We start from the raw sequence: 24,462 nt of genomic DNA, 5'->3' as shown, positions 1-24,462 counted from the left end.
CCTAAGCGTCAGCAGGGTCAAAGGAGATAATGAATCACTTGGGGTTTTCTGGTAGAGCCAAGAGTGAACGACAGAATGCCCAACTCAGGAAGACTTCTTCTAGCATGGAGCACACCAGTCTGCGTGATAAGCCATGTCAGAATCGGCCCTGAAATTACTAAGTAACCAGACGGCGCTACAGGGGTGTTAAAAATGCAGCCAGTGAAATGTGTGTTGGCAATTAGATATTTAAAGACATACTTTCCACTGCTTGTGGGGTGATTTCCTATTCGAAGCTGAAATTTAAATTTAATTAAGTTTGGCACCTCACAGTCTCTTTGGTGAAAAACACGTATTAGGAGAGCTACTTTCACCTGGTTCTACTAAAAAAAAAAAACAGCTAAAAAATAGGCTAAAGCCAACAGTGCCAACAATGCAAAAAAAAGGAAGGTTCTGTTGCAATAGAGTAAAACCAACATCAAAAATTCTGCATTAATATTTCCTTAAAGTGAATCAAAGGGTCATGGAACCTTTCACACAGCTTTTTAGACAGCAGTAAGGAACTGGTTTTGCCTAACAGCTGCAACAAAGAACTGTGTAATGAAAAAGCAGTTGTGGGAGGTGTCACTTATAAAGCCAGTCTCAAATTTTAGCAGCCTTGCACACCTTTGCCAAGAATACTGGTCAGGATTTTGCTAGATTGTAAGCATGTGATTATGTGGGTAAATTTTATATTTGAATAAATGCAAGTCAAATGGACTTCTAGGGCCCTGGAACAATATTAACAGTTTACACTATGTGGTTGTCACGTGGTGTTATTAATACAGACAGCTTCCTTTCCACTGAGACGTCTATGTGGGCATGTACACAGATCCCCAGGTAACCACTAAAAAGCTGACTGAAAAGAAGTATAGTGAGACAAGGGATGAAATTTGAAGGGGGAAAAAAATGTATGTCCAAACAATACTGTATTCCAACTTAACGTAAGGGATAACAACTGACCACCAGTGAAAGTTTAATTCTCCATTTCCAAAACAGATCTGGGATTGAGCCAACATCCATATCCAAAGACTCTTTGAACTCTGAAGCACTCCTATTCCTCTCCAGAGCCACTGACAGTATGTAAATGTTCTGGCCAATAAAGGCTGAGAGATACAGGGGCGAATAATGTTTGCGTAAGCCATGTTTCTGGAGTGGATTCATATGGATGGTCTGCGTGATGTTGAAAAGATCCTTGACTTTTTGTGCACGTTTCTCAGTGAAATTACTGCATCTTCATGGCTTTGAGACTGTCATTGAAGATGAATACAGTTGTGAAGCAGAAGAAGAGCCTTTATTCCTAGGGAAGTAGTATCTAATAAAAAGTGTCAAGGAAATGCTGTCAAGTGTCAAGGAATGCCAAACAACATGTCCACTAAAAGATTCACCAAGTCAGGAGGCAGAATGCTCTGAATACTATTGTCTTTGTTTCTGGTTTTCAGTTTCACAGAATTGCCAACAGTGGCAGTGTAGCAAATGCATGCCTTTCTGGAGAAGTGACAAAACACAGCCTCCTTGTAAACCTCTGTTTCCTTTCCTGGAAGGTGAAAGCAATGAGCTGTTCTGTTACAGGAGCCTGTCCTAACACACACCAACTACACCATGTTCAGCCAAGGAAGCAGGTTATCACTTGCATGGAACATTGTAATGGTTTTTTTTCACATCCTCGCTTTTGCTACTGAGTCACTTCCGTTATTCTGAAATTCCAGTCATCTCCCCCACAGAGTTGGCATATACAGGTAAGTTGATGGCTGTCAACAGAAGACCAGCATCTAGTTCCAACAAATTCTGACAGGCATACTGAATCACACTGATCTGCCATTATCACCTAAGATGGTAAGTCGTCACTGTGGAATGACTACCTGGATGACAGCAAAATCAGATAAACCAAGTTTTTAGCTAGACTGTGGCATCTGTGCCTTGCCCTGTTTCCTTGCTTTGCATCCACCAAGATATTTAGGGAATCATGTCAATATTATATTGTGAACCAAATAAAACATATTCCAAAAGGATACATAAGAGTGGGGATACCCCGTGTTGCCAAATATTTTCGGATGAGCCGCTCGGTGCCATACCAGTTGAAACCTTTTGTTGCATACCCAATACGTGGAAGATGTACTGTTGCTGAGAAGGAGGGAACAGAGTGTACACTCTTTAGGACAAGATACATGTATAGAAAGCAATCTAGACAAAGACTTCAAGCTACCCAACAAGAACAGAAGAAATACTTTAGAACACAACATATCTGCCATGTATGTATGTATCTCACTCTTACTTCACTTCAGAAAAAACGTACAGGAAAGGTGGAAATTGGTCACCATCTTTAGGAGCATCACACATATAAGGATTCACTGTTCTACTGCACAAACACTTACCATTCCTTTTCTTGGCTGCTAAATAAATCTTCTTCAGGCCCTTTTCCAAAGCAGACAGCTTAATGCCAGACAAGTTGTTTGACCGATCCCGGTGCTGAGCTACAATCAAGGCCAACTAAGGAGAAAACATACAAAAAAAATGAAGTGTAGTCTATATACAGCACTAAGAGACACAGTGATAGCTGCAGGAAAACTGCACTACTATCAGCTATATTAAATGAGAAAAAGATCTCCTTTTCTCTAATGTTTAACTGCAACTTATCTATGTTCAGTATTCAGTGCCATTATTATTGGAAAAAGATGTAATGTTCATGTCACACAGCATCAAAAGCATGTGGACAAGAGCAATACAAGAAGGAGTTTCTCATTCTCACCAAGTCTTGTCCTTTTTTCCTGGATTTTTTATCATCAATGGGGAATAGCAGGGTTCCTCCTAACTCCAGGTCTGTCCAGAAAACAAGAACAGAACAATAACAAAGAAATCAGTCCTGAAGAGTCAATGGTGAGTCAATGCAGCAATGATTTCACTGTCACGTTTGCGTTATTCTCCTTCACTGTCTTTATTGCCTCATGATGGTTTTGTCAGTCAGTCCCTTTGCCCAGGGAAGCAAGACAGACATCACCCCTGCAAGACACACACTCCCCCACCTACACCCCCCCACCAGTTAAAGATCACAAATGGAAAGAGAAACACTGGAACAAGAAGAAAGCATCTCCTAGGAAATTACAAAAAACAACAGGTCCACCTTAGAGCAAGGTGTGCATTCCTCAGCAGCTGCAGGTAGCTCAAAACTGCTAATACATGCTCAGGAGAAGATTAGTGCTTGAAGGAAACCAAAGGCTCAACTGAGTACTGCCTGAGGTGGCTTACATCCTTCTTAAAAGCACTTTGACAGAAGATGCAGGGCTCTGTCTTATATAGTGAAAAACATCCTGTGGGTAATGAACAAGTTCAGGTTTTTTCTTTTTTCTTTTATGATTTGCAGCATGGATGGGAACGACCAACCCCTATGCAGAGTTCTCACACTCCAAACAAGTCAAGTCAAAGCACCTGCTGTGTTACTGCTTTCAGAGATAGGGATGCATATACCTAGAGAAAAACACAGGAGTATCAAGGTATCCAGGCACCTCACTCCTGCAACATCAGTGGGATTTAAGCTCTTTCAAGTATCTTGGCCTAAGGTCATGTTTTAATCTCTTACCCTTCATCATTCCTGCCATCTCATATATTTTCTTTGGCTGATCAGAACGAGCCTCCAGAGCTGTAAATAAACCACCCCTTCCCCAGCGGCCAGAGTCATCTAGAATGAAATGACAAGTTAGAATCCTTTTAGAAAGTGAGGTTGAAGACCACCCCTGCAGGAAAGGGACCTACTCTGTACAAACGCAACGTATTACTATCAAAAATAGATATAGGAACCACAAATGAACTGAAGTCAACCAGTACTCAAAGGACCATCCTAGAGAATAAAACTCAGGCCTTGAGAAAAACAAACTTGTCACAGTTCCCTGAAAAACTCTGCAGGAAGAATTCCTTCTTACTGTCCACTGAGGATGCTCAAACAAGCACTAGCCATAGCACTGAGCGTATAAACCTCTTGGTATCCCCAAGCATATGCATATAGGTGCATAGAGCATGCACCTAGTACGTCCCCAGATTTGTGCCTTTCCACAACTAGGTGTTTGTTATTTGCAGGCTTTCACTCTTACTTGGCATTTCCACTTTAAACATGAGTTTTTGTACTGAGTTTAACATAAACCAAAGCAGATTATAATGTTCTACTACAGCCTTGGTCAGAGAGCAGCTCCAACACTGAATCAGGAGGAATGTAATGTAAATTTCTCTCCCTCAGCTTTAGTGTCTTAACAGAGCTCCTTAAATTAGGAGACTAGCCTAGAGCCTCTGTACTGTCAGTGTTAAGACAAGCACTGAGAGAGAAACTTTGACCTCAGTCTCTGGAAGTGCCTGTCTGTCTCTGCTGAGTGTATAAGGGAGATGATTTTCAATATCTCAGTTCAATCCCTGCAGTTTCCAATGGATGAACAAAAGGCCCTGCTCTCAGGAGGAACTGTCCCCACTTGGCCACAGACATAAAATTTCAAGCCATACAGGCACCTTTCAAGAGGCTTGCCCATAAACCCAGAGAGGGGATGAAAACACCCGTGCACACCTTGCTAGTATTTGTGTGGGTTATACATGGTGGAGTAGAGTTTGTATTGCCTCTGCATCACTGAAGATTAAGTCAAACTCAAATCCAAATTATTTCAGTCTGTGTGGGAATTAGAAACCATTGAGCTAGTAGGGACAATTCAGCCCCCTTGTCCACCTCACCCAACAACATTCCTGTTGTCGTAAGTCCCACCTAGGCAGTGGACGATGATAGCATCCTCCTCTTCTGCTTTGGGGTGGGTGACATCTCCCATGACGTACTTGATACAGTTCAGGTCTGCAGCTTCGTAATCTAAATCCACATTCAGCCCAGCCTCATCCTCCTCAAACTCCTCCTCAGAGTCACTTTCCTCTGAAGGAAGGCAGGTAGATGTGTAATGATTTGCCTCCCACCAGGCCATCCTGAAACAAAACATGAGAAGATGGTGGTCAATGAAAATCAAAGGTGAGAGATACACATCTGGTTTTAAATCATTGCAGTGAAACACAGGAGACCCAGACCTGCATTTCCTCTGCTCCCCTCCCCTATTTTAGGCCAGAACAAAGTTTACCACAGTTGTTATCTGTGATACTAAGTGCTATATGCCAGTGTGATAAGCCAATTGCAGGCACGGAAAAACCAAGCATAGGGCAAAGGGCAAGGAGCTACTTAGAGTGATGGAACAGGAGAATATGTAGGAAACAAGGAGGAGAAAGTTAAGACACATGCCAGAGAGTCACAGATGTTAGACCAATACATAGGGGCCAACTGTGACACTTCAGAAAGCTTCTCCCAAAAGCTCACTGTACCTTCAGATATGGCATTTTTATTCAGGCCACTCTCTATGAATTAAATTAGATGTGAAGTCAGGCAGAGTATTCAGGGGAAAAGAACCCTTGCTAGGGGTTCAAAGCCATTTTTACACCTTCACATCCCTACGTATGCAGTTTGAGCACACACAGAGAAACATCCTGATGTGTGAAGCTAGCCCTCTCAATGAGGGTGACCTGCAGCCATTTTGTCATCATCTTCTCCCCTCAAGCCCAGCCCCATCTGCCAGAGTGGATACAGAGCACAGCTTCTTTTCATTAGTCAGACACACGTTTCTAGAGTATAGTTTAACAGACATCAGCTTATAAGTAGCAGACGCAGTACAAACCATACTTTTTCTTGTGTTCTGCCTCTGCTTTTGCCGCCTTCTTTTCCTCCATGAGCCTTGCTCTCTTTGCTGCTGCTTCTTGGCGCTTCTTCCTCCTAGCCTCCAGCTCCTCTACACTCAACAAGTGCTTCCTCCTGGTTGACTGTTCCCGAAGGCCTGTGAGAAGGGCCTAGAGAAAGAAAGAAGTATCATGGAAACAAACTGCTTATCTTAAAGTCATGTCTGGTGCCCACCTTAATCTACACTCCCTTTTCCATTTGTCTACTTGTTCACAGGTCTTAATCATCAGATCCCAATTGTCACATAGTATGTGGTTTTGTTTATATTAGCGCCCTGCACATCATATCTCTGATTTGTTATCAGAATTGATGAATTGTCAAGCCCTCAGATTTAAGAGCCAACTTTACTACACTGACATCCAAATATTTTAACATGCCTTCTGCAAGCTGTAGGTAAAGAGAGAAAACTGTCAGCCTCATTTTCGACATGCAAATGAAAGAGCATCATGTGCCTTTTCGTGTCATTTGTCTTACACTTGCTTTGTTCCGGAGAGCTCTCCCTTCCTTACTGGTCTCTTCAGTCAAGGCTTTCTGAAGATCCAAAAGCTGATCAAATGCTTTTTTGTCTTCTGTGCTGGGTTCTTTCGAATAATCTTTGCCTTCATACACGTACATGTGATCTTTAAGAAATAATTAAAAGGTGTAAAAAGGAACTGAAAGCCACTAATGCCTAAAGTGTAGAGTGACATCAGAAGAAATTTAGCTTCTCTGCAACACTGTTCTACCCTCAGCAGAAAAAGACGTTCAGTCTCATAATTTTTTTGTATGACCAGTCTCAGCATCATGTAGAAACAACAGAATCAAGATTTGCTTCCTCAAGCAAAAGCTTTTCATTTAAATCATTTATACTGGCAAAGAACCTTTTTTCCTATTTTGGTCAATTAACTATTTTAAGTTGTGGCCCCATCACTTTTCTCTTTGGTCATTCCATCTCTGCCAGTAGCAAAGTCATTTAGCTGTGCTATCTAGTTACAGGCAACTCTTTAAATGTATAGCACACTTCTTTTGAGCTCCCAAGCAAAAAAAAAAAAAAAGCACAGAACTCTGGCAACCCAGAGTCACTGCTCATCAGGTGAGCTATCTTCCCGATAACTATTACACAGTGTGCTACCACTGCTCCTCTTTAAGTTACCAACAGAAAATACCACTCTTTGCTAAGTCTCAGCAAATAATTACTAGTTGCCAGCAACTGCTGCAGGACAGACAATACCTAACCTACAGGGCTATATTTCTGCTTCAGTTACAGATACATATTTAAGTGCTACTGTGTACTCAAAACAGAAAGTCAGTCTTTCTCACTGTGACATTAAAAGAGGTAAAGTATCCTGAGAATTTATTCTTATATAGTATGGAGCTATGAAAAACTAACCACAATCGTGTGACATTTCAACCGGAAGACAGAGTACTCAAGACAGAGTAGGTTTGTTCTAGTTGTTTAGACTCCATGACTCTGCATTTCTTATCTCACATTTTGCAATTTTTTTAATGTCATTTCAACTTGTGATTTTTGTGTTTGGAGATAAACACAAAACACCTGCAATACAGCCTTTCCTTAAGCTACTGGTATATCTCAAAAACTGTAGATCTATCTTAATGGTTCTATGTGGGGAAAACAGCAGCTGCAATTTGAATATTTCCCCTTTTCTCACGAATTTCATCTGAGGTTTCAAAATATTTGAAGCACATGAAGGAATTCAGCCCCCCAGCCACCAAAACTGGTCAAGTATTGTTACCACTATCTTGCAAATAGGCAAATAAGGACATGAAAAGAAGAAAAAGACCAATAAAGGCTCAGAAATAAAGTCTGTGGATAGGTCACAAACAAAATCCAAGTCACTTAATTACAAGTCCACTTTTCTTCTTGCTGCTTGAAAATTGCCACCCTGGCTGGGAGCCCTTCTCTACCAGCACCCGAGTGTCATGTGTTTCATAGGTATTTAGATTCTTAACTTACTCTCTGTATCCTCCTCTTCACTCCCTTCGTGTGGCAGCACAAGGTCCATTACCCACTTCCCTTCTTTTGTCTCTCCAAGGATGTTTTCGAGCTCCACATCCTGTATAGTACTCCCCACAGAGGAGAGCAATTTATCCAAGCCAAATTTCAAGATTTCACTCAGCTTTAACAAAGAGAAGGGAAGTTCAGTATTAATTATCTCCTAATTCCATGCCAATTCCAGTGTCTCGAGCTTCTCAGGCTTAAATGCAAAGGATGTACAAGTGGAGAAATCTAAGCCTCAGTGTTACCTGTCAAAATAGTTATGCTTTAACGTGCTTAGTTCTCCCAATACCTGCTAGGACAGGCCCCTACAATGTATCTCCCTCAAACATAACTCATCCAGACTTGAACACTCATTTTTCTTCATGGCTAAATGACAAAACAGCATTGTGCTGACTGCATTCAATCAGCTTTCTTCATAGCCAGAAAGACCAGGCTTGTTTTTGCCCCAAACTCCTTTAAAACAAAAGCTTAAATACCACAAAAATCCATGGGGAGAAAAATAGCAGCATGGAATTTCCTATGGGCTCAGTTCCACTTCTCCCATGGAAACTGTAATTGCTGAGATACATGCTGACAGGGCAGGGAGGGGAGGCAGCAGGGGAAAGGATACACCAACACTGATTCGAAACCTCTCCCAGTTTTAGCTGCACACAGGGGATATATTCCCCTAGATGTCACTTTGTTTGAGGTTTTCAACCCAAGTTCTTAGCACAAACCTCAGCTTTCAGGTCAGAATTATAAAACTTGCCCTGACTCCTGAGACACTATATTTGCCAAGTGGTGAACAGAAGGTTGACTGAGTTTCAGACTAGCAACCAAAAGCTGACTAAGTACTTATCATCAGCTCTCTCTGTGAGAGAAAAGCACCAGAGACAGATAAGTTCTAGAAACAATGAGTCAGCTTCCACTTTAGATCTATTATAATGAAAAATAAACAATAAAACAAGGAGAGGTTCTGCCTTCCCCTTTTCTTCAAGAAAACACACCCTTTTTCAACAATGGATGCACTTCAAAATTGTAAAAACTGTATTCAAACATCAGATCTTGTCTGGATCTGGGATGTCATTTTCATTCCTAAGACATGCAAAAGCTGTCATGTCAATGCACATCGCCCCCAAAACATAAATGTTTGGCTAGGTTCATATCAGACATAAATATAGAAACACTCTGAGACATTTCTGAAGACCTTACTGGAGTCAAATTGAGGATATAGCTCTATTTTACCTGTAACTCTGCTGCTCCCTGAGGCTTGGGCGCTCCCAGAGCAAACTGACCCCCTTCTACAATGGCATTTGTCAGCCGCAGCTTAGAAGCAGCTCTTCGGTAGATTATTTCTTCAACTGTATCTCGCCCAACCAAGCGGATAATTTTTACAGGCCTTGAAAAGTTTAAGAAAATTCTTGTTATTTTTCTTTTTTGAGGTGCACTGAAGCTGTTTCCTTGCATGGAGCACTATCCCCTCACCTACTCCTTTGGTAGGGAAAAGGCAGCAAGAACAAAATCAACAAAAATAATCAGCAGAAATGTAATGCTGATACAATTGCTTCTTGACACAGGAGAAATGTTCACTGCAAAAGTACAGGCAAACCTCCAGATTCCCCCTCCTACTACAAACTTAGAAAGCTCCCACCCTAGACACATGACGAGGACAAGACTGCATGAGGCTGCAACAGAAAAACAAAGACATAAAATCATCTCTGCTCTCCTCCTTTGATCTTCAGTCTGTTGTACTTCAACCTTCCATTGCCTATGGATAGGGAAAGCAATACTGAGAGACCAAAAGAGTCAGCAACCAAACCAGAAGAAGCAACATTTCTCACTTGTGCTGCCCAATCCGGTGAGCTCTTGCTATTGCTTGCAAGTCATTTTGCGGGTTAAAATCGCTATCAGTAAAAATAACTGTATCTGCTGCTGTCAGGTTCATGCCAACTCCACCTACAAACAAAGAAGTTCACAAAATACATCACCAGCAGAAATAAAGGAGAAGCTGGAGAATTTATGCTATGCAAAGTTCTGTCAGATCTGATCAACTGTATCTAATTTAATCCATCTCTCAACCCCAAATGTGAGTCTCATAAGGATCTACAAAGATGAGTAAGCCTTGCATTTCCAACATCCAGCTTTCTGCAACAGCCCAAAACCAAGCTGTACTGTGCAATGTAGTCAAAAAAGATAGGGTGAAAGTGAACCAATGCAAAGGGGACTGGTTGTCAAGACTGATGAACAGACATATTCCTCAGCTGGCAGGCAGATTAACCCAGCCAGGACTGGCTTCACTGAGGCTACAAGGGACTGCCCAACTCATGACTTAGGTGCAGCACAGAAGCAACAGGTAAATATACTGCTGAAACAGTGGAAAATACCAGGTCCAACTACACAATAACCAGAGCCTAGGTATTTATATGACTTAAAAATTTTTGAAGTTAGAGTTTGGGCTCTCATAGAATGAAAAGGAAAAAAAATACAGTTAATTATATATTTTTTTATACCCACTATTGTGACTACATACTGTAGTTAGAGGGAGGAGCCTGCTGCCTTACATTTCTTCCAGCTCATGCCAAGCACCTCTTCACAATAATCAGAATATCCCTGCAAGCAGAGACAGTCATGCACCTGAAAATCTCTGTCCATAACAATGATGGAAATACTGTTAGCACACCCATTCCCAGCTGAATACAAGATGCTTTGGCCAGACATAGCAAGGTGCAGTAAAAACCTAACTCTTAAGTCCAGCTGACATGGGCAGGGAGACTTCAGGCACTGTGGTGAGAGACACACTTATTCCTTCAGTCTCTCTATCTACGCCCCTCAATGCACTGCAGTATCATTGGAGCCGGGCTCATCCAGGAAAGTCTGACCAGAAGCCCAAAGGAAAACTTAGTTCAAGTTTGATGCTTGAGATCAAGCAGTGAGGATCCCTCCTCTGGAGACAAGCAGAAGCCTGCCTCTGCACTTGCTTGAATAGAGAGACAGGGAAGCTTGAAACTGTGTAGAAGACACAGATCTCCCTGAGGACCAAAGACGGGAAGAAGCACAGATGGCAGTCCCATGGTGTTCTTTGCAGCCTGCAGGATGGTAAAAGGTTCTCATCTGAGTCTGTCTGCCAGCTAGAGAGCATGTCCATGTTCAGCAAACTTGAGAAGCAATTCCACCAGCTTACCTAAAGGAAGTCTGTTCCCGCCTAAATAGTACTTACAGAAATAAAATGCTAGTGAGATTCCTTAAGATCAACCTGGCACAAGGACAGGCATTATGGGACTTGGAATAAAAAAAGTAACTCAAGTGGCTGCAATATGTAAAGTATCTTGGCATCAGATGCCGAAAGAAAAGCACAGAAACCAGATGTCCTAGTTGAGAGACCCAAGTTCAGGATGCGTCTTGTCTCCCTCAAAAATCCCCCACACGAACAGGCTCTGCAGGATTCAAAACTCCCCGATACCTTACCAGAGAGAGCAAAAGAAGAGTGCAGAAACAAGATGGGTTGTTTGTCTCTCCTTTCCTTACTTACCTGCTCTGGTGCTCAGCAGGAAGATAAAGATGGGTTGTTGACCAAAGTTCTTAATGGCAAGGTGTCTCTCTTCACCCCTAACAGAACCATCCAGCCGCTCGTAGCTGTAGCCTTTTCAAACAAGCAACATATATGTTTCTGAAATTTTGTCTATGCTCTTACTCTCTTATCTCATTCTCTATTGTCTCACTACTGTGCTGAATCTTTTTATGCCAAATCCTCCTGCCTTGACTCTCGTTTTATTGCTTTCAACTCCTTCATTCTTTCCCAGTTAAACCTCGTATAAACTGAAGCAGTAACCCTGACTTCCAGATTGACTGTTGGCAAAGGATAATTTAGCTGAGTCTGAAAGCAGAGACTCTTGGCATTTAATTTACTGCTTAGAAACACAACAGGAAAATTTAGAGCCAAAGTAAAAGAATGTTAGCACAGTCCCATTTCAGATTATGCTGTGCTGGCTGTTGGCCCCACAGAACAGGCCAACAACCATTGGATCCCCCTTATGCAAACTCCCATAGCCTTCAATGTGTGCTTTCCTGTGAGCAAGCAGTATGGGATATGGCCCTACGTTTGGCTTTATCCTGTGTTATTAGTTGTCCAAAACCATAAACACCAAACAAAAGCCTCTTTCATGGGAAATCCTAAGTAGGCATGGAGCCATGTGGATTGAAACAAAAGAGAATGTCCCAAGAACACTTTGCTAACCTTGCTAAAAATGGTCTGATCCAACCTGCCCTCACAGACATGTTGGGGCCCCACTGCCAACAACTCTTTTAATCAAAAATTAATTTCCTGGAATGTGGCATGATTTACATTTTGTGCTGGACAAACTGAATGTAGAGCAAGCCTGTTGCCTTCAGTGCAATTACTTCAGGACTCAGGTACATAATGAAACATTGCTACCCTGCCATCTGTTCGCTCCATTTTATTGCAGAACCAAAGCTGAAACTACTTTGAAGAACAACATTTTCCAGTTGTTCTGGAAGTGCCAGTACCCAGTTCATTTCAAGCAAGTGGTAGCACAGCAAAGAACTGAACTCAAGACCCTCCAACTCATAGCGCCACTGCAACAATATGGTTTCTATCTACTAAGCAGCAATAAATACCCATCACAGTCCCTTCTCCATGCCAGGCAGATCAACCAAAATCAGAGGAACAGTATATGGCAGAGATCATTAGGATAAGCCCTCTGCTGCCAAAGTGTGCAGAACATACCTCTATAGTCCATGTAGTCTTGCAGGATATCAAGCAGTTGAGTCATCTGAGAAAAGAGCAAGACACGGTGGCCACTGGAAGAAGAATGTGAAACACCATGATCCTCGACATGCCATGACAGAATTTCAGAGTGGTAGAGGTGTTAAAATAGCTTAACCAGTCACTGTTACATAGCAAGGCCTCATCACCTCCGTACACTAAGCTTCACAGAGTCATGGCTCATTCCCTCACCACATTTTCAGCCCCACATCCAGATGCAACCAGTCAGCCTCATCTGCCATCATTGGTTGCCATGTCTAGAGTGTGGAGTCACAAGGCTGTGGCACAGCTCTGCTGCTGGGTGGATGCAGACTGGTGAGGATCCAAAGAAGCCTGTCTAAAAGGATCCTCAGCTTCAACCTAGCATCACGAGGTCTTACTCACCACATAACCTGCCACACCAGACTGCTCTCAAATAGCATGCTACAAAGTATCTTAAATGCTGGGAAAATGTAATATCAGCATCTTGGTGACAGTAGAGCATTTCCTCCCCCAGCAAATGACTCTCAAGGATTAAATTCTGCCTACAATTGTGTATAAGTGAGAAATAGACTCTCCTCCCTCACAGCTCTAGCCCTCAGTCATCTTTTTAAATCAGACTTCACTGTAGAGCAGAACACAGGCATTTTCAAGCCCAGAATTTGCAGAGGGCTAGTCCTGTGGCAAAAACATTCAAGGGAGAGGCACCCACTCACAAGGTGCTATACAGCAGAAGAGCAAAGACCTCCACAATCACATCAGAACTTCCCAAGGTCTGTTGAAGCTCTGTCCTTCGGAAGTAGTTGAAGGGAAACTGTAGCCCAATTAAGAAAGAAGCTAGAATCTGTGTCATGCAGGAGGCACTGCTTCACAGACTGCACAAGAATGCAAACCACAGTTTGATTTGCCTCCCATCTGAGAGCTGGAGGTAAATACCCAAGGTTCTTGGGTTCCAGATTCTGAAGTCACTAGAGCCCACCACCAGGAATTCTGAATGCCATTCCTAAAGCTGAAGTTTCTGCTTATTTGTGGGGTTTGGTCCAGTCAAATTTCTTTTTCACATTTACTGTGCATTCTGCCTTCTGGGCTAACACAGGCATGGTAGCACAAAGGAACTCAACTGATGTGCTGGAAGCTACTCTTAGAAAACCCACGGTCAAACCAGATATGCTGAATACCATGTCAGATGGTTATTCTCCCAGGTTCCCAAATATAGCAAATATGATAATATGTGAGAGAGTTAGTGAAGTGTTTTAAGAAATGTTTAAAGGGAAGCTACAAAAATCTTTGAGATTCCTCTGCTATCTCTAATGCAGCTCCTTATACTGACATTACTTCTTTCAGGTAGTCAGTAACCTCCAATAAATATGTGCTTGCATTGTGATGAATATCTGCTCAATCTATGGCTGAATGAGCTAGTTTGCCTTCCCAGTTTACCTCTTCTCCCTATGTCAACCCCACCCTATCTTTCTCACCCCAACATGACATACCCAGCATACAAGAATGAAAGGAGTTTATCCAACAAACACAGCTTGCCACTGGCTTCAACAATATGATCTCCAATCTCAAAGGGTTCTGGCTCAACACCTGGAACAGAAAGGAGTTTTAGAAGCAGACTTAGTACTATGCAAGTAACAACTCAACGGCCAACCTCAGTGTGTCTGCACTGCCAACTATCACCAGGCAGACCCCCATGATGCTTGCTTGAGAAGTGATGATCTTTCTCTGTCTCTAAAGACCACCCCCAAGTAGTTCACAAAGCATTGTGGTTTCATTGTTTAGGTGACAGTAGATGCATTGATGAGAAAACAAGCTGAGAGCTGCAGTAAGAAACTCATACTTCACGCAGTCCCCTACTTTATTCCTCGTTATTGATGAGCTGTCACATGTTGGAACTAGTCACAAACTAACAGCTGGTTCTGTCAAGTACGACATTGCTTATTACTTGCTTCTTCTAAGCATTACACTGCCAAGCAATAGTAGAAAACCATTGTGTAAATCAAGAAACTTATTTCTTTCTATTTCAAGAGAGAGGAGTGTTTTCTTACCGTTGAAAAGATACGGGTGGGCAACACACTTCCTAAGCTGAATTAAGACATTCTGAAGTGTAACCTTCCTCCCTGTTTCACTTTCAAATGCATCTGGAACAAAGAGCACAGAAAAGCGACTGAGCAGAAAAGCCCACACTCCACCAGTGGGTGTGACTGGGAATGTCTGGATACCAAGTGCTGCTCTGCAGTGCTTCAGCAGTGGAGTATCTCTCTCTGCATATCACATCTGCATTTGTAATTTCCATCTCAAGACTAATACATCTATTTTTATGGACCAAAAATTTCCCTCATATTTTTTGAACAAGCCTTTAGAAAAAGGCCCTGATGTAATACAGCAGAGTCAAGACCTACTAGGCAACCACGAAGTTAAGAAGGGTTGCACATTTGTGAGCAGAAAAAGAAGATACGTGCACATACGCTGACTTTAGAACAACAAGGTTCAGCCTGACTGGTGATGCACATGCAAAGTGTCATTGGCTCCTTGATGCACCAGGCATTAAGCCTAGAAGAACAAAGGGTCTCCATTAACACATAAGCACTGGCAAGCCATATGATGTGGTATGCATAGATGGAAGAAGAATTCAGAGAGAAGCAAATACTTTCTCTCTCATATCTCAGGATGCTTTGTTACAGTTAGTTTGTATGTGAAGTGACAAGGAGTGAGCTATTATGGTAAGTCTGTGGCTGCATTGTCTATATGGCCCTATGGTTTCCTGAGAAACTCATACCTACATCCAGTACATTTAAATTTGCTGTATGTACTACTACTGGAAAATTTGTAGAGAACCACAGATCCAAAGTTTTCTGTACCACCCTTTTGTCTGAATACAAAACCACGGGATAGGAGCAGGCTTACCTGATGATAAGTATTTTTAATTACAGGATGGTCCAAAGCAGAATCCTGAAGCTGACCCTCCCCAGCTCTGCAAAAGCTCAGCTCTAGATTCATATGTCTCTTATCTAAGCACAAGCTAAAATCACAAATCAAACATGCCCATGAATTTGGCATGTTCATTCTATGCATATTCTGCAGCCCGAAGGACCTTCTCCTTCATTGCAACAGAGCATGGATTTACATAAGGAATTAATTTTCATTTTTGAAATTAGCTGATAGAGTTCAAATCCCTCAGTTACCTAGATCTTTTGTCAAAATGGCCTTGTAGTACTTCCTTTGCAGAGCTGACATGCCATGATACAGAACCACTTCCACCTTCTTTGGCAGCTCTGCAGCCACCTCAGACTTGACTCTTCGAAGCAAAAATGGCTGCAGAAGATTGTGCAATTCTTTGGCTATGCAGAGGCAGGGGAAAAAAAAGAGGAGATTACTGCATTAAATGTAAGGAATTTATACAGTATTTTCACAACTATACGTTCAAAATAAACTTATAAGGAACTTTACATCTATTAGTGAAATGAGACAAGCCCAATTTTACAAACACAGAAACCAAAACATAGCTGCATACCTAAAATACACAAGAGCTACATTAAGGTAAGTAATCATTACTTCACTACTTCTAGGGGCTTTGTTTTAAAGCTAATCAGCATTAAAAAAGAGCAAGTAAAGGGGACACGTGTCTGCTTCCTAGTCAAAATAACAGCTTGTTCTGATTCACATACAACATTGCTTATTACTGACCAGGCTCACTCTCCTTTTCAATCTTTTGGTAATACTCAACAAACTCTTTCACTTGTTCCCTGGGAAAGATGTCAGGCTCAATAAGGCTGAGTAAGGAGTACAGTTCCTGGAGGCTGTTCTGGATTGGAGTGCCTGAGAGTAGCAGGTTGAAACCTACTGAGAACTGAAAGAACCAGCAACAAAACAAAATTATTAGGAGAAACTATCTGGAATGAAAAGTTACTAATATACAACTCCACCCTCACCACTCTTAACTTAAAGATAACAGGTGGCACAGGGCTGCCCACAGAACGCTGCAAATGTCTGCCAAAACCATCCAACATAAGGTATCGTGTAACAGTCAAACAGCTCCACCAAACTGACTAGGATGGTACCAATGCAAAGACGACAGTGTAAGCAAAATAAGAACAAAGTGCAAAACTGACACTGTTAAAATTCTCAGATCCATGCACTCTACAGTCCAATACTGCATACTCAGTGTTAGGTAATGACAAATGACTGGAAAATGCGCTCGGAATAGGGCCGTGAAATGAAGTGCAAAAGACTACATTCCATTTCTATTTGCTGGCTAACTGACAAACACAGCAACATTATCTGGTCCAAGCTGCTTACAGGAATCCCTGAAAAGAGACTTGGGGAATATGGTTACCTTTGAAAAAATACAAGTCTTCTCTCAAGTTTGGTAATAGAAAATACATTAGGAAGAGAGCTAATGTAAATCATACCTATTTCTTTTGTCACTACAACCAAAGCTCCTGAAATACAGACATCATGGACAACATGTTCAGACAATATAAGACTTTCAGGAATTTAATAAAAAAATTGTTTTTCAAGGTTCTGTAATTCATTGTTGCTGATGCCAGCCCAGATCTAATGCCCATGTTTCACTGCCATGACAAGAAGTGTAGCCTTCACTCAGGCATTCACTGTATTCTGGCAGGGTGCTTTGAAAGATGGAGCAATCCTATTTATTTCAATAAAAAAGGGTGGCTCCATTAAGTGGGACAATGGAAGTCAATAGTTTATGACTCGAGGTCCCATGAACTAGGCAAGGGTTCTTTCACCCTTCCAGAGCTGGAGATAGCCTCTTTGTCGCTTAGGTCAGCCAGACTTCTACCTCTTCAGAGGCACAGCTGTGGTTCAGCCCTATGTCTGGCTGCTTTACATTTTTCTCAAAAAAGAAAAGTCTCTCAAATTGCTCCAACACGTCAAGCCCAAACATGAATCAGATCAAGATAAGCTCCAAATACTGCCCATCTCCATGCAAAGCCAACAAGATAGGCCTTTGTCTGCCACTAAATATGGGAATACGTTCACCAACTCTGATGGAAACTGGTTGTGGCCCAGAGCTACACTGAAGAGAAAAAAGGCTTTAGACACTAAAAGATGGATGAGTTATTTTACCTCAGAAAGTGTCTTGTAAAGCAGAGAACTTCGATTTTTCAGTCTGTGAGCTTCATCTACAACCAAGGCAGCCCAGTTAAAGCTGAAAAAACAGCATTTTCAGTTAGGGGCACACAATTTGTTCTTGTCAGTACAAAAAGACTGAAGTAAGTGGTGACTCTGCTTGGCTGAACTTGAGATGGTCCTACTCCATGAACCACAAGCAAATATCACAAGCAGGGTGGGAGGAATTCACAAGTACTGGTTTTCAAGAGCTAATGCAGTTGCTCAACTATAGCCTGGATGGGTTTTTCTGAAATCAAAACTAAGTAAATTCACTTGAATTTGTTGCTTCTCTCTTCCATCTCCATTTCTATGGGAAAATGACATAAGCACAAGTTAGTCAAGGAGGTCTACAATTTGGAACAAAAGAGACATGAAACTAAGCCTTTGCAGTTGTGCAAAACTATGATCAGGTAGTGATGGCAGAGTGATTACAAGCCTTTTGCAAATCACCCAAGACAGCAGCTTCAGCTTGTTCTGGGCTTGATACAGCTGTATGCAGTGTCTCATCAAGTAGGCTGCAGAATCATTGGTGACCTAGTAGATCCACTAGGCTTAATACAAACTCCAGATTTTTTCAACCCTCAGTGTTTTTGCCTGCTTACCACTAGGGTTTCAACTCCCACGTCACAGAGCGAATTCCACATAGTCAAGTCTGGCTGATGGGCAGGCAGGGAAGGGAAAGCATGACCCTCCAGCTTTTCTTACCCACACGCTTCTCTTCCCAGTGAAATACAAGGGCTGGAATCACAGGGACCTATATTCTACCCACACCTCTTCTGTGTCCTGTGATTCCCCTCTTTGCTATTTAAGAGTGGCTCGCCACTGCCAGGACAGTGAAATGTCATTATTCTTACTCTACAAGCTCAGCAACTGAATCTCTCCACATTACATTAGAACACGGCTCTTGCTCAACTCATGTGAGTTGTTATGCTGCTTGTAAGGAATGGTGGTGGTAAGACGTCCGATAACTCTGACTCACCTTTACAAAGTGCTCCAAGTGCTCCTACACAGGACAAGTTACAAATTACTAGCAGCCACTTTTTTCAGAAGAAATAATAGAGGGCAAAAAAGCCCTTGAGTGAATGGCTTTGAGGTTATGTGCTAGCCTTAGAAGTAGGAAATTGCACAGGAGGAGACATTTCTGTGATACTAGGGCTAGTTACTTGCTCTCCTTGGGTACTACATCCCAGGGCTAAGCTGCAAAATAAACAGAATCATATGCAGCAGTGCAGGACATGATATGACACTGTAAGGACAGTAGGGCAATAACTACTTTTCATAAGGCCTGGCTTCTACCATGATGCATTCATCCAGTACAATCTTGTGCTTCCACCAGTGGCCAAGGACAGGTGCTTTGCAGAAAGACAACAGGGTACCCATAGTGGGCCTGCCTAGTTCTGGGAGATCCAAAATTGTGTCAGTGGGGGCCACTGGGTTTCTGCTCCTACAAAGATCCTGAGTGATTCATGATATCTGGCTGCCCCCAACATTTGTCACAGCACTTAGCACTATTGCAAGGCATTGATGCTATTATTAAAAAATATGAAAATTCCTCCCCATTTCAACCATAGGCTTCTGTAAAATCCTGCATGGCCATGACAATACCTCCTACAGGCTGAACTTCAGCTGTATAATCAGTCTTGCTAGAAAGCATAATGCTCCATAAAGTCTCCACAGTCCTGACTGGTGGCAGAAAGCAATAAGCTTCAGGATATGGTATTAGCACATGATCACCATAGTACAAAGTAGGTCAATTTCATAAAATTTTGCATCTAATACCTTTCTAATCTGAAACTTTTTAAGATCTCCTCTGTTCTAAATATCAACCTTCCAGACTGATGTTTAATGTACTCAAATAAGCCACTATTTAACATAATATTTTGAGTTAAGTGGCTTGAAAACTTGGAAAAAGTCCATGTACATCTTAGCTGACATTAAGGATTCTTCACTTAAAGTTGGTAAAGGCAATGCTCTAATCACAAGCGAACAACATCCTTGGCTCTTGTAAAACAAGCATGGGATCTCACACGCATACAAACATACACTTAAGAAATCGCTGACAGACATGCAGAATTAAACGTGAAAAAATTAAAACCAGACTCACAATTTTAGAAATGCTGCGTCTTTCAGACATATCTGCAATGGAAAGAAATGAACCTTTAAGACACAGAATATCTTTTTGTCTACTTGCAAACTATGGTGGAATGGAGGGGAGTGGAATGAAGCCACCTGTTACCCAAAGAAAGTAACATGACAACTATTGTAACCACAAGCTGTTGTGATCCTACATTTTAACTCTTGCCTGGCAAAACACCAGCAGTAGAACCTCAAAGAATTAATGGAAATTTACACACACCATAAATGCTCTTCACCCCTGTAAAGTTTTTCTTTCTCACTCAGTAAGAAATACTATGTGCCTTCAGCACCACAATCTTTTTCACTCTAACCAAACCTATGCTTCAGTGGATTAATCTAAGATATTACAATGACCTGACAGTATCCTAAAGTGTAGACATTGCTTGCCCAACTTCAGATTCAGAGGAAAAGAAATCAGGTCACTCACAAGAAATCCTTAACACAGAATTTTATCATCAAAAGCAACAGAGACAAGACAAATCCTAGCTAAGTGAATATCTCAACACAGCTGATCGCTTTCTTGGACTTGCTTCAGTATGAGCACCTCCATTTATGACATAAAGGACAAGGGTTATCACTGCTACCTACTCCCGCTTGTGCAACATGGAAAAAGATTCAGGTTCAGAGTGGTCAGCACAGATCACACAGCTCCCAGAAAGAAGAGACAGTAGAATACTTGGAGAGGGAAAGCAAAAGGGCAAGGGCAAAGGGAGATCAGAGTTGGGGGGAGCTGTAAGAGATAATAATCTAATTTCAAGTTGATGTGTTTGTTAAGAGAATGTTAAGTAAAATCAAAGTGCTGATATGAAGTAACACCTCAGCAGGATAGACTCATAAGAGAAAAATAAGGACTTTTTCCCCACTCCAGAAAACTAAGCACCAGATCATGCAAAGTCCAAAGCAGTGACCAAGGAAGCAACCCTGTTCTGGTTGTTTCCATTTACAGCAGGACAGGACTTTCTCAGGAGAGCTCTGACCAGATTCAATTGTAACGGGAACCTCACCATTTTGCAGTCCAGAAATGAGAGTTTTGTGTCTGAGGAGGACGTGCTGAAGAGGGTACAAAAAAGGCAGACTCATTCTAAGTGTTCTTGCATTGCCTGATTAGTAGAATCTTAATAAGCATCACATGTATACACTTATACTAAATGTTAAAGGTCTGTAAGGCACAACACAAAGACAGTGCAGCACCATTTAGCGTTAGTTAAGCATAGACATGTGTCTGTGTTCTTTACTCAAGGTGTGATACAGCTATGCGGTAAAACTGGGGTTAAAGTAGATTATCTTAACACAAAAATAGATTATGTTAACACCAGAACTGCAGCAACTTAGCAGCTGGTGAAATGGGTTACAGAGTAGAAGGTCATTGAGGCAGGTCAGAGGTGAATACAGAAAACATGGCATGAGCTGGGTGGTACAGGGGAATGGAAAAGGCGAGGAAAAACTTGAGCCCTCCCTTCAAGTGACAAAGACATCGTGTACCTCATATGTTGTCAAGAGCGCACGGAAGTGAGACTGCTCTTTCAGGTTCTGCTGCAGTTTGGGTCGTTCCTCCTTGCTGCCTATGTATGTCACAAAGGAAAGACCTGGAGCAAACCTGTTTTCAAGAGAAAGGTAGAGGAAAAAAAAACAGTGAGCCATGCTGTGTCTTTCATGTGTTTATGACCCTGGAGCCCATTACCAAACATAGCTACTGCACAGATAATGAGAACCTCCTACCCAAACACCCTGTCCTACTGTGAGATGTGGCTGGATCTCAGCTTCTGAATCTAACCCCTTCCTGATTAATTTGCCTCTCAGGTTTGCACCTCAGCTGCTGGTTCTGGTTTGAACAACTCCCAAATAAACTGCGTTTTCCTAGCTCAAAGTCCAAGGCAGATGATTGAAAACCAGTCTCATGGCCCATCTGCCATTCTGAACAGAAAAAGCTCATGAGAAGCAGGTGAATGAATACGGTTTGCCCGGTTGGGACCAATGAATTGGCCTCAATCATGCTAAAATAAAGGCAAACAATGTCTGCAGCAAACAGGTCCAAGTCAGGGCCTCAAAAATCTATCCTCTTAGTCAAAAAGCAGATAAAAACAGTTCCATGGAAGAAGAGTTGGGACCACAAAATTCTTCCTCATTTAATCCCACCACTGATATTTGCCTAATGTCCCTCCTGGATAGCTTTTCACTCCTGATCTATGAAGGGATGCACTTTCCCCCAACTATTCCAACCGCAAGTCTATCCAAATCAGGCCAGCTCACTTCAGAATGTAACCTTCAGATGCCAAGAGACAGCACTGCCCTACAGCCACACAGACAGTCTTCTGTCCTAACCTTTAACTTTCTGGCCTCCCTCTTAAAAGAAATGTTTGGGCTCCAGCTTAAAAATATATATATTCCAGGCACAGCAAATGTGCCATCAGCACATTCACTGCACCCCAGTGAAGACAGGCTGCATGCACAGATGTAATGTATTTTGCATGCATGTATGAGCATGCCAAGAAAGATACTATTCAACTTGGGTCTTACCTTTCATCACACAGAATCCTGGCTGTCTTCAGCAGATTTTGCCTAAGAGAGTCTGAGCATGGAAGGTTACAAAATAATAAAAAGCAAGGAGCTAGTGGGCCATTTGTACTGAAAGTCAGACAATACTGTAAGTTGGATGAACTCATGTATCCCACAGCATTGTAAAGACTACACACTAACTGCAAGTGGCGTTCGCATTGATTTGTAGTTTCAGTAGCTTCCCTTTTTACTTTTTTTTTTCCTTTTGAAAGGACAAAAACTGTTGGACTGAGCCAGACAACTGTTGAAACTTACCTCTCCAGTTCCTCTTTCCAGTTGCTCAGAATGGACAAAGGACAAAGTATCAGAAATCTCTCTTTGTTCGTTAATTTTTTTGTCAAATAAAGAAGTAGAGAAATTGTCTAGAAGGCAAGGAAAATTTTTTTTTAATAATAAAGGGTTAAACCAAATAGCCCAAACCTACACAAATAGTCTACCTTTTAAGCTTTCCAGCTGGTTCCCGCAGGTTCTCTAGCACAAAGCAGAGCTAATGTCAGGTGAGATCCACCATCAATGACAAAAAAGGTTAGGTCCCAAAACGTGACCTTGATATCTGGAGCCCCTTTCCAAATGCCTTTCTCCACAGTCACAAAAAAGATGATCTACATCGCTTTCAAAAACGACCAGTTTGTTATTTAACACCCATTGAATACCACCAGCTGAACCAAAGCACATTCATTTTCCAACAAAATTGAAACCCATTTAAAAACTTAACAAAAAAAAAGCAGCACTGAAAAATTTACGCCTGTAAATTTTAGTCCACATGTTGACAAACCCAAAAATCATCTTCCTGCAGGTACATCAAAACATCATCCTCTCTGTACTGGCTGTGTATTGTCCCTTCAAATCTGCGCACTATGAATTACACATTCAGATATGAATTACACATTCAGATGTCTGTGTAAAATGACCACTCATCTTTTTACAAAACTCTGAAACCTTTTGGAGTGTCACTCAGGACCTAACAGAGGTTTTAAGTGATTAAGGAATAAAAGAAACAATGAATTCTCTCTTTTGAGTATGGGCTTCAGGGTGGGGCTGCTAAACTGACCAATCATTAGGGTGATTTTCTTTTCATTCTGCAGAAACATTGGGATAAATTAGGCAAAGATCACTTTCCAGAAGAAGAAACACACCTGGCAAGTCTTCCCAAGACCCATCTCATCACCCAGGATACAGCCACGCTGGACTTCGTAGCATTGCACCAGCCAGTTTACACCTTCTATTTGATAGGGACGAAGCTTAATGCCTGGGAATAGAAGCAATTTGGAATGTTTACACAGTCATCCAATGCACTCTATACACAGTTAGACCTTGAAACCACCAGAAACGGGTCCTGCACCACCAGGCCATCCAAACAACTGCCTTGCAGGAAAAGCACAACAGTTGTCAGCAAAACTGGTTTACGCTGCCAAAGAGCAGAAACACCAGTGATACAGCAAATCCATTAAATTAAGACATATTCAGGAACTTGTACACACAAAAATGCCCCGAGTCATTACAATAGCCTGTACCAGGGACCTAATCTGATAATTAAGCCACTACTTTGCACTCCTAAAAGATGGCTTGATTTTCAGCTCCAGCCACTTTTTTAAATATGTAAGTACTACATGCAGGGACACTCTTCAGGCTACCGAAAATGTCTGCAACACTCTACTACTGTACAATAATAGTTTCTCAACAAGATGTTTTCCAGCTTTCCTATGCTTAAGCTAGGACAGATCCCAAGTCACTGTAGTTACTAGCACTCATTGCAATCCTTATTATGAGGCATAGTATAGCGAAATAAACACAAGCCAAGCCAAGTAGGAGCTCTCAAGATCTTTCTTGGTACCTGGGCTCAAGCACTGCACGTTGTTCATAACCTTGCGCCATGGCTGCCCTCTCCTCCGCGGGGAAAAGCACATGCTGAGCAGCCCACAGGAAAACAGAAACCTGGCCTAGCACCGGGATTGAAATACGGGCTCCCCGCAGCTCGGGGGAAACCTGCAAGCAGGCTGGACAGCCCAGGCGCTCCCTTCAATGTCCACCCTTCAGGCAGCGCTTTAAACCATTCACGCTCAACACCGACCTACTTGCGAGGCCGATGAACGTTGCCCTGCTGACCCGCTCCCGCAGCGCTGAGCTGCCCGA

General features: G+C 42.0%; 1 protein-coding gene across 1 annotated transcript; it reads right to left on the bottom strand.

Annotated features, from left to right (window-relative positions):
* Window positions 1–1,254: 1,254 nt before the first annotated feature.
* Window positions 1,255–23,494, bottom strand: CHD1L (chromodomain helicase DNA binding protein 1-like). Its single transcript, XM_010291044.1, has 21 exons — window positions 23,466–23,494; window positions 21,256–21,370; window positions 19,742–19,773; window positions 17,593–17,674; window positions 16,189–16,351; window positions 15,687–15,842; window positions 14,550–14,642; window positions 13,992–14,088; window positions 12,484–12,557; window positions 11,269–11,379; window positions 9,581–9,695; window positions 8,985–9,138; window positions 7,716–7,878; window positions 6,236–6,381; window positions 5,708–5,871; window positions 4,757–4,965; window positions 3,596–3,694; window positions 2,768–2,838; window positions 2,394–2,508; window positions 2,034–2,142; window positions 1,255–1,333 (listed from the first exon to the last, which is right to left on the bottom strand). Exons 1-21 carry the CDS (start codon window positions 23,492–23,494, stop codon window positions 1,255–1,257), a joined length of 2,376 nt encoding a protein of 791 aa, XP_010289346.1.
* Between the last annotated feature and the right edge of the window lie 968 nt (window positions 23,495–24,462).

This window comes from Phaethon lepturus, unplaced genomic scaffold, assembly GCF_000687285.1.
Source record: "Phaethon lepturus isolate BGI_N335 unplaced genomic scaffold, ASM68728v1 scaffold39307, whole genome shotgun sequence".
Classification (NCBI taxonomy): Eukaryota; Metazoa; Chordata; class Aves; order Phaethontiformes; family Phaethontidae; genus Phaethon; species Phaethon lepturus.
This window is presented reverse-complemented; position numbering and strand designations above follow the sequence as displayed.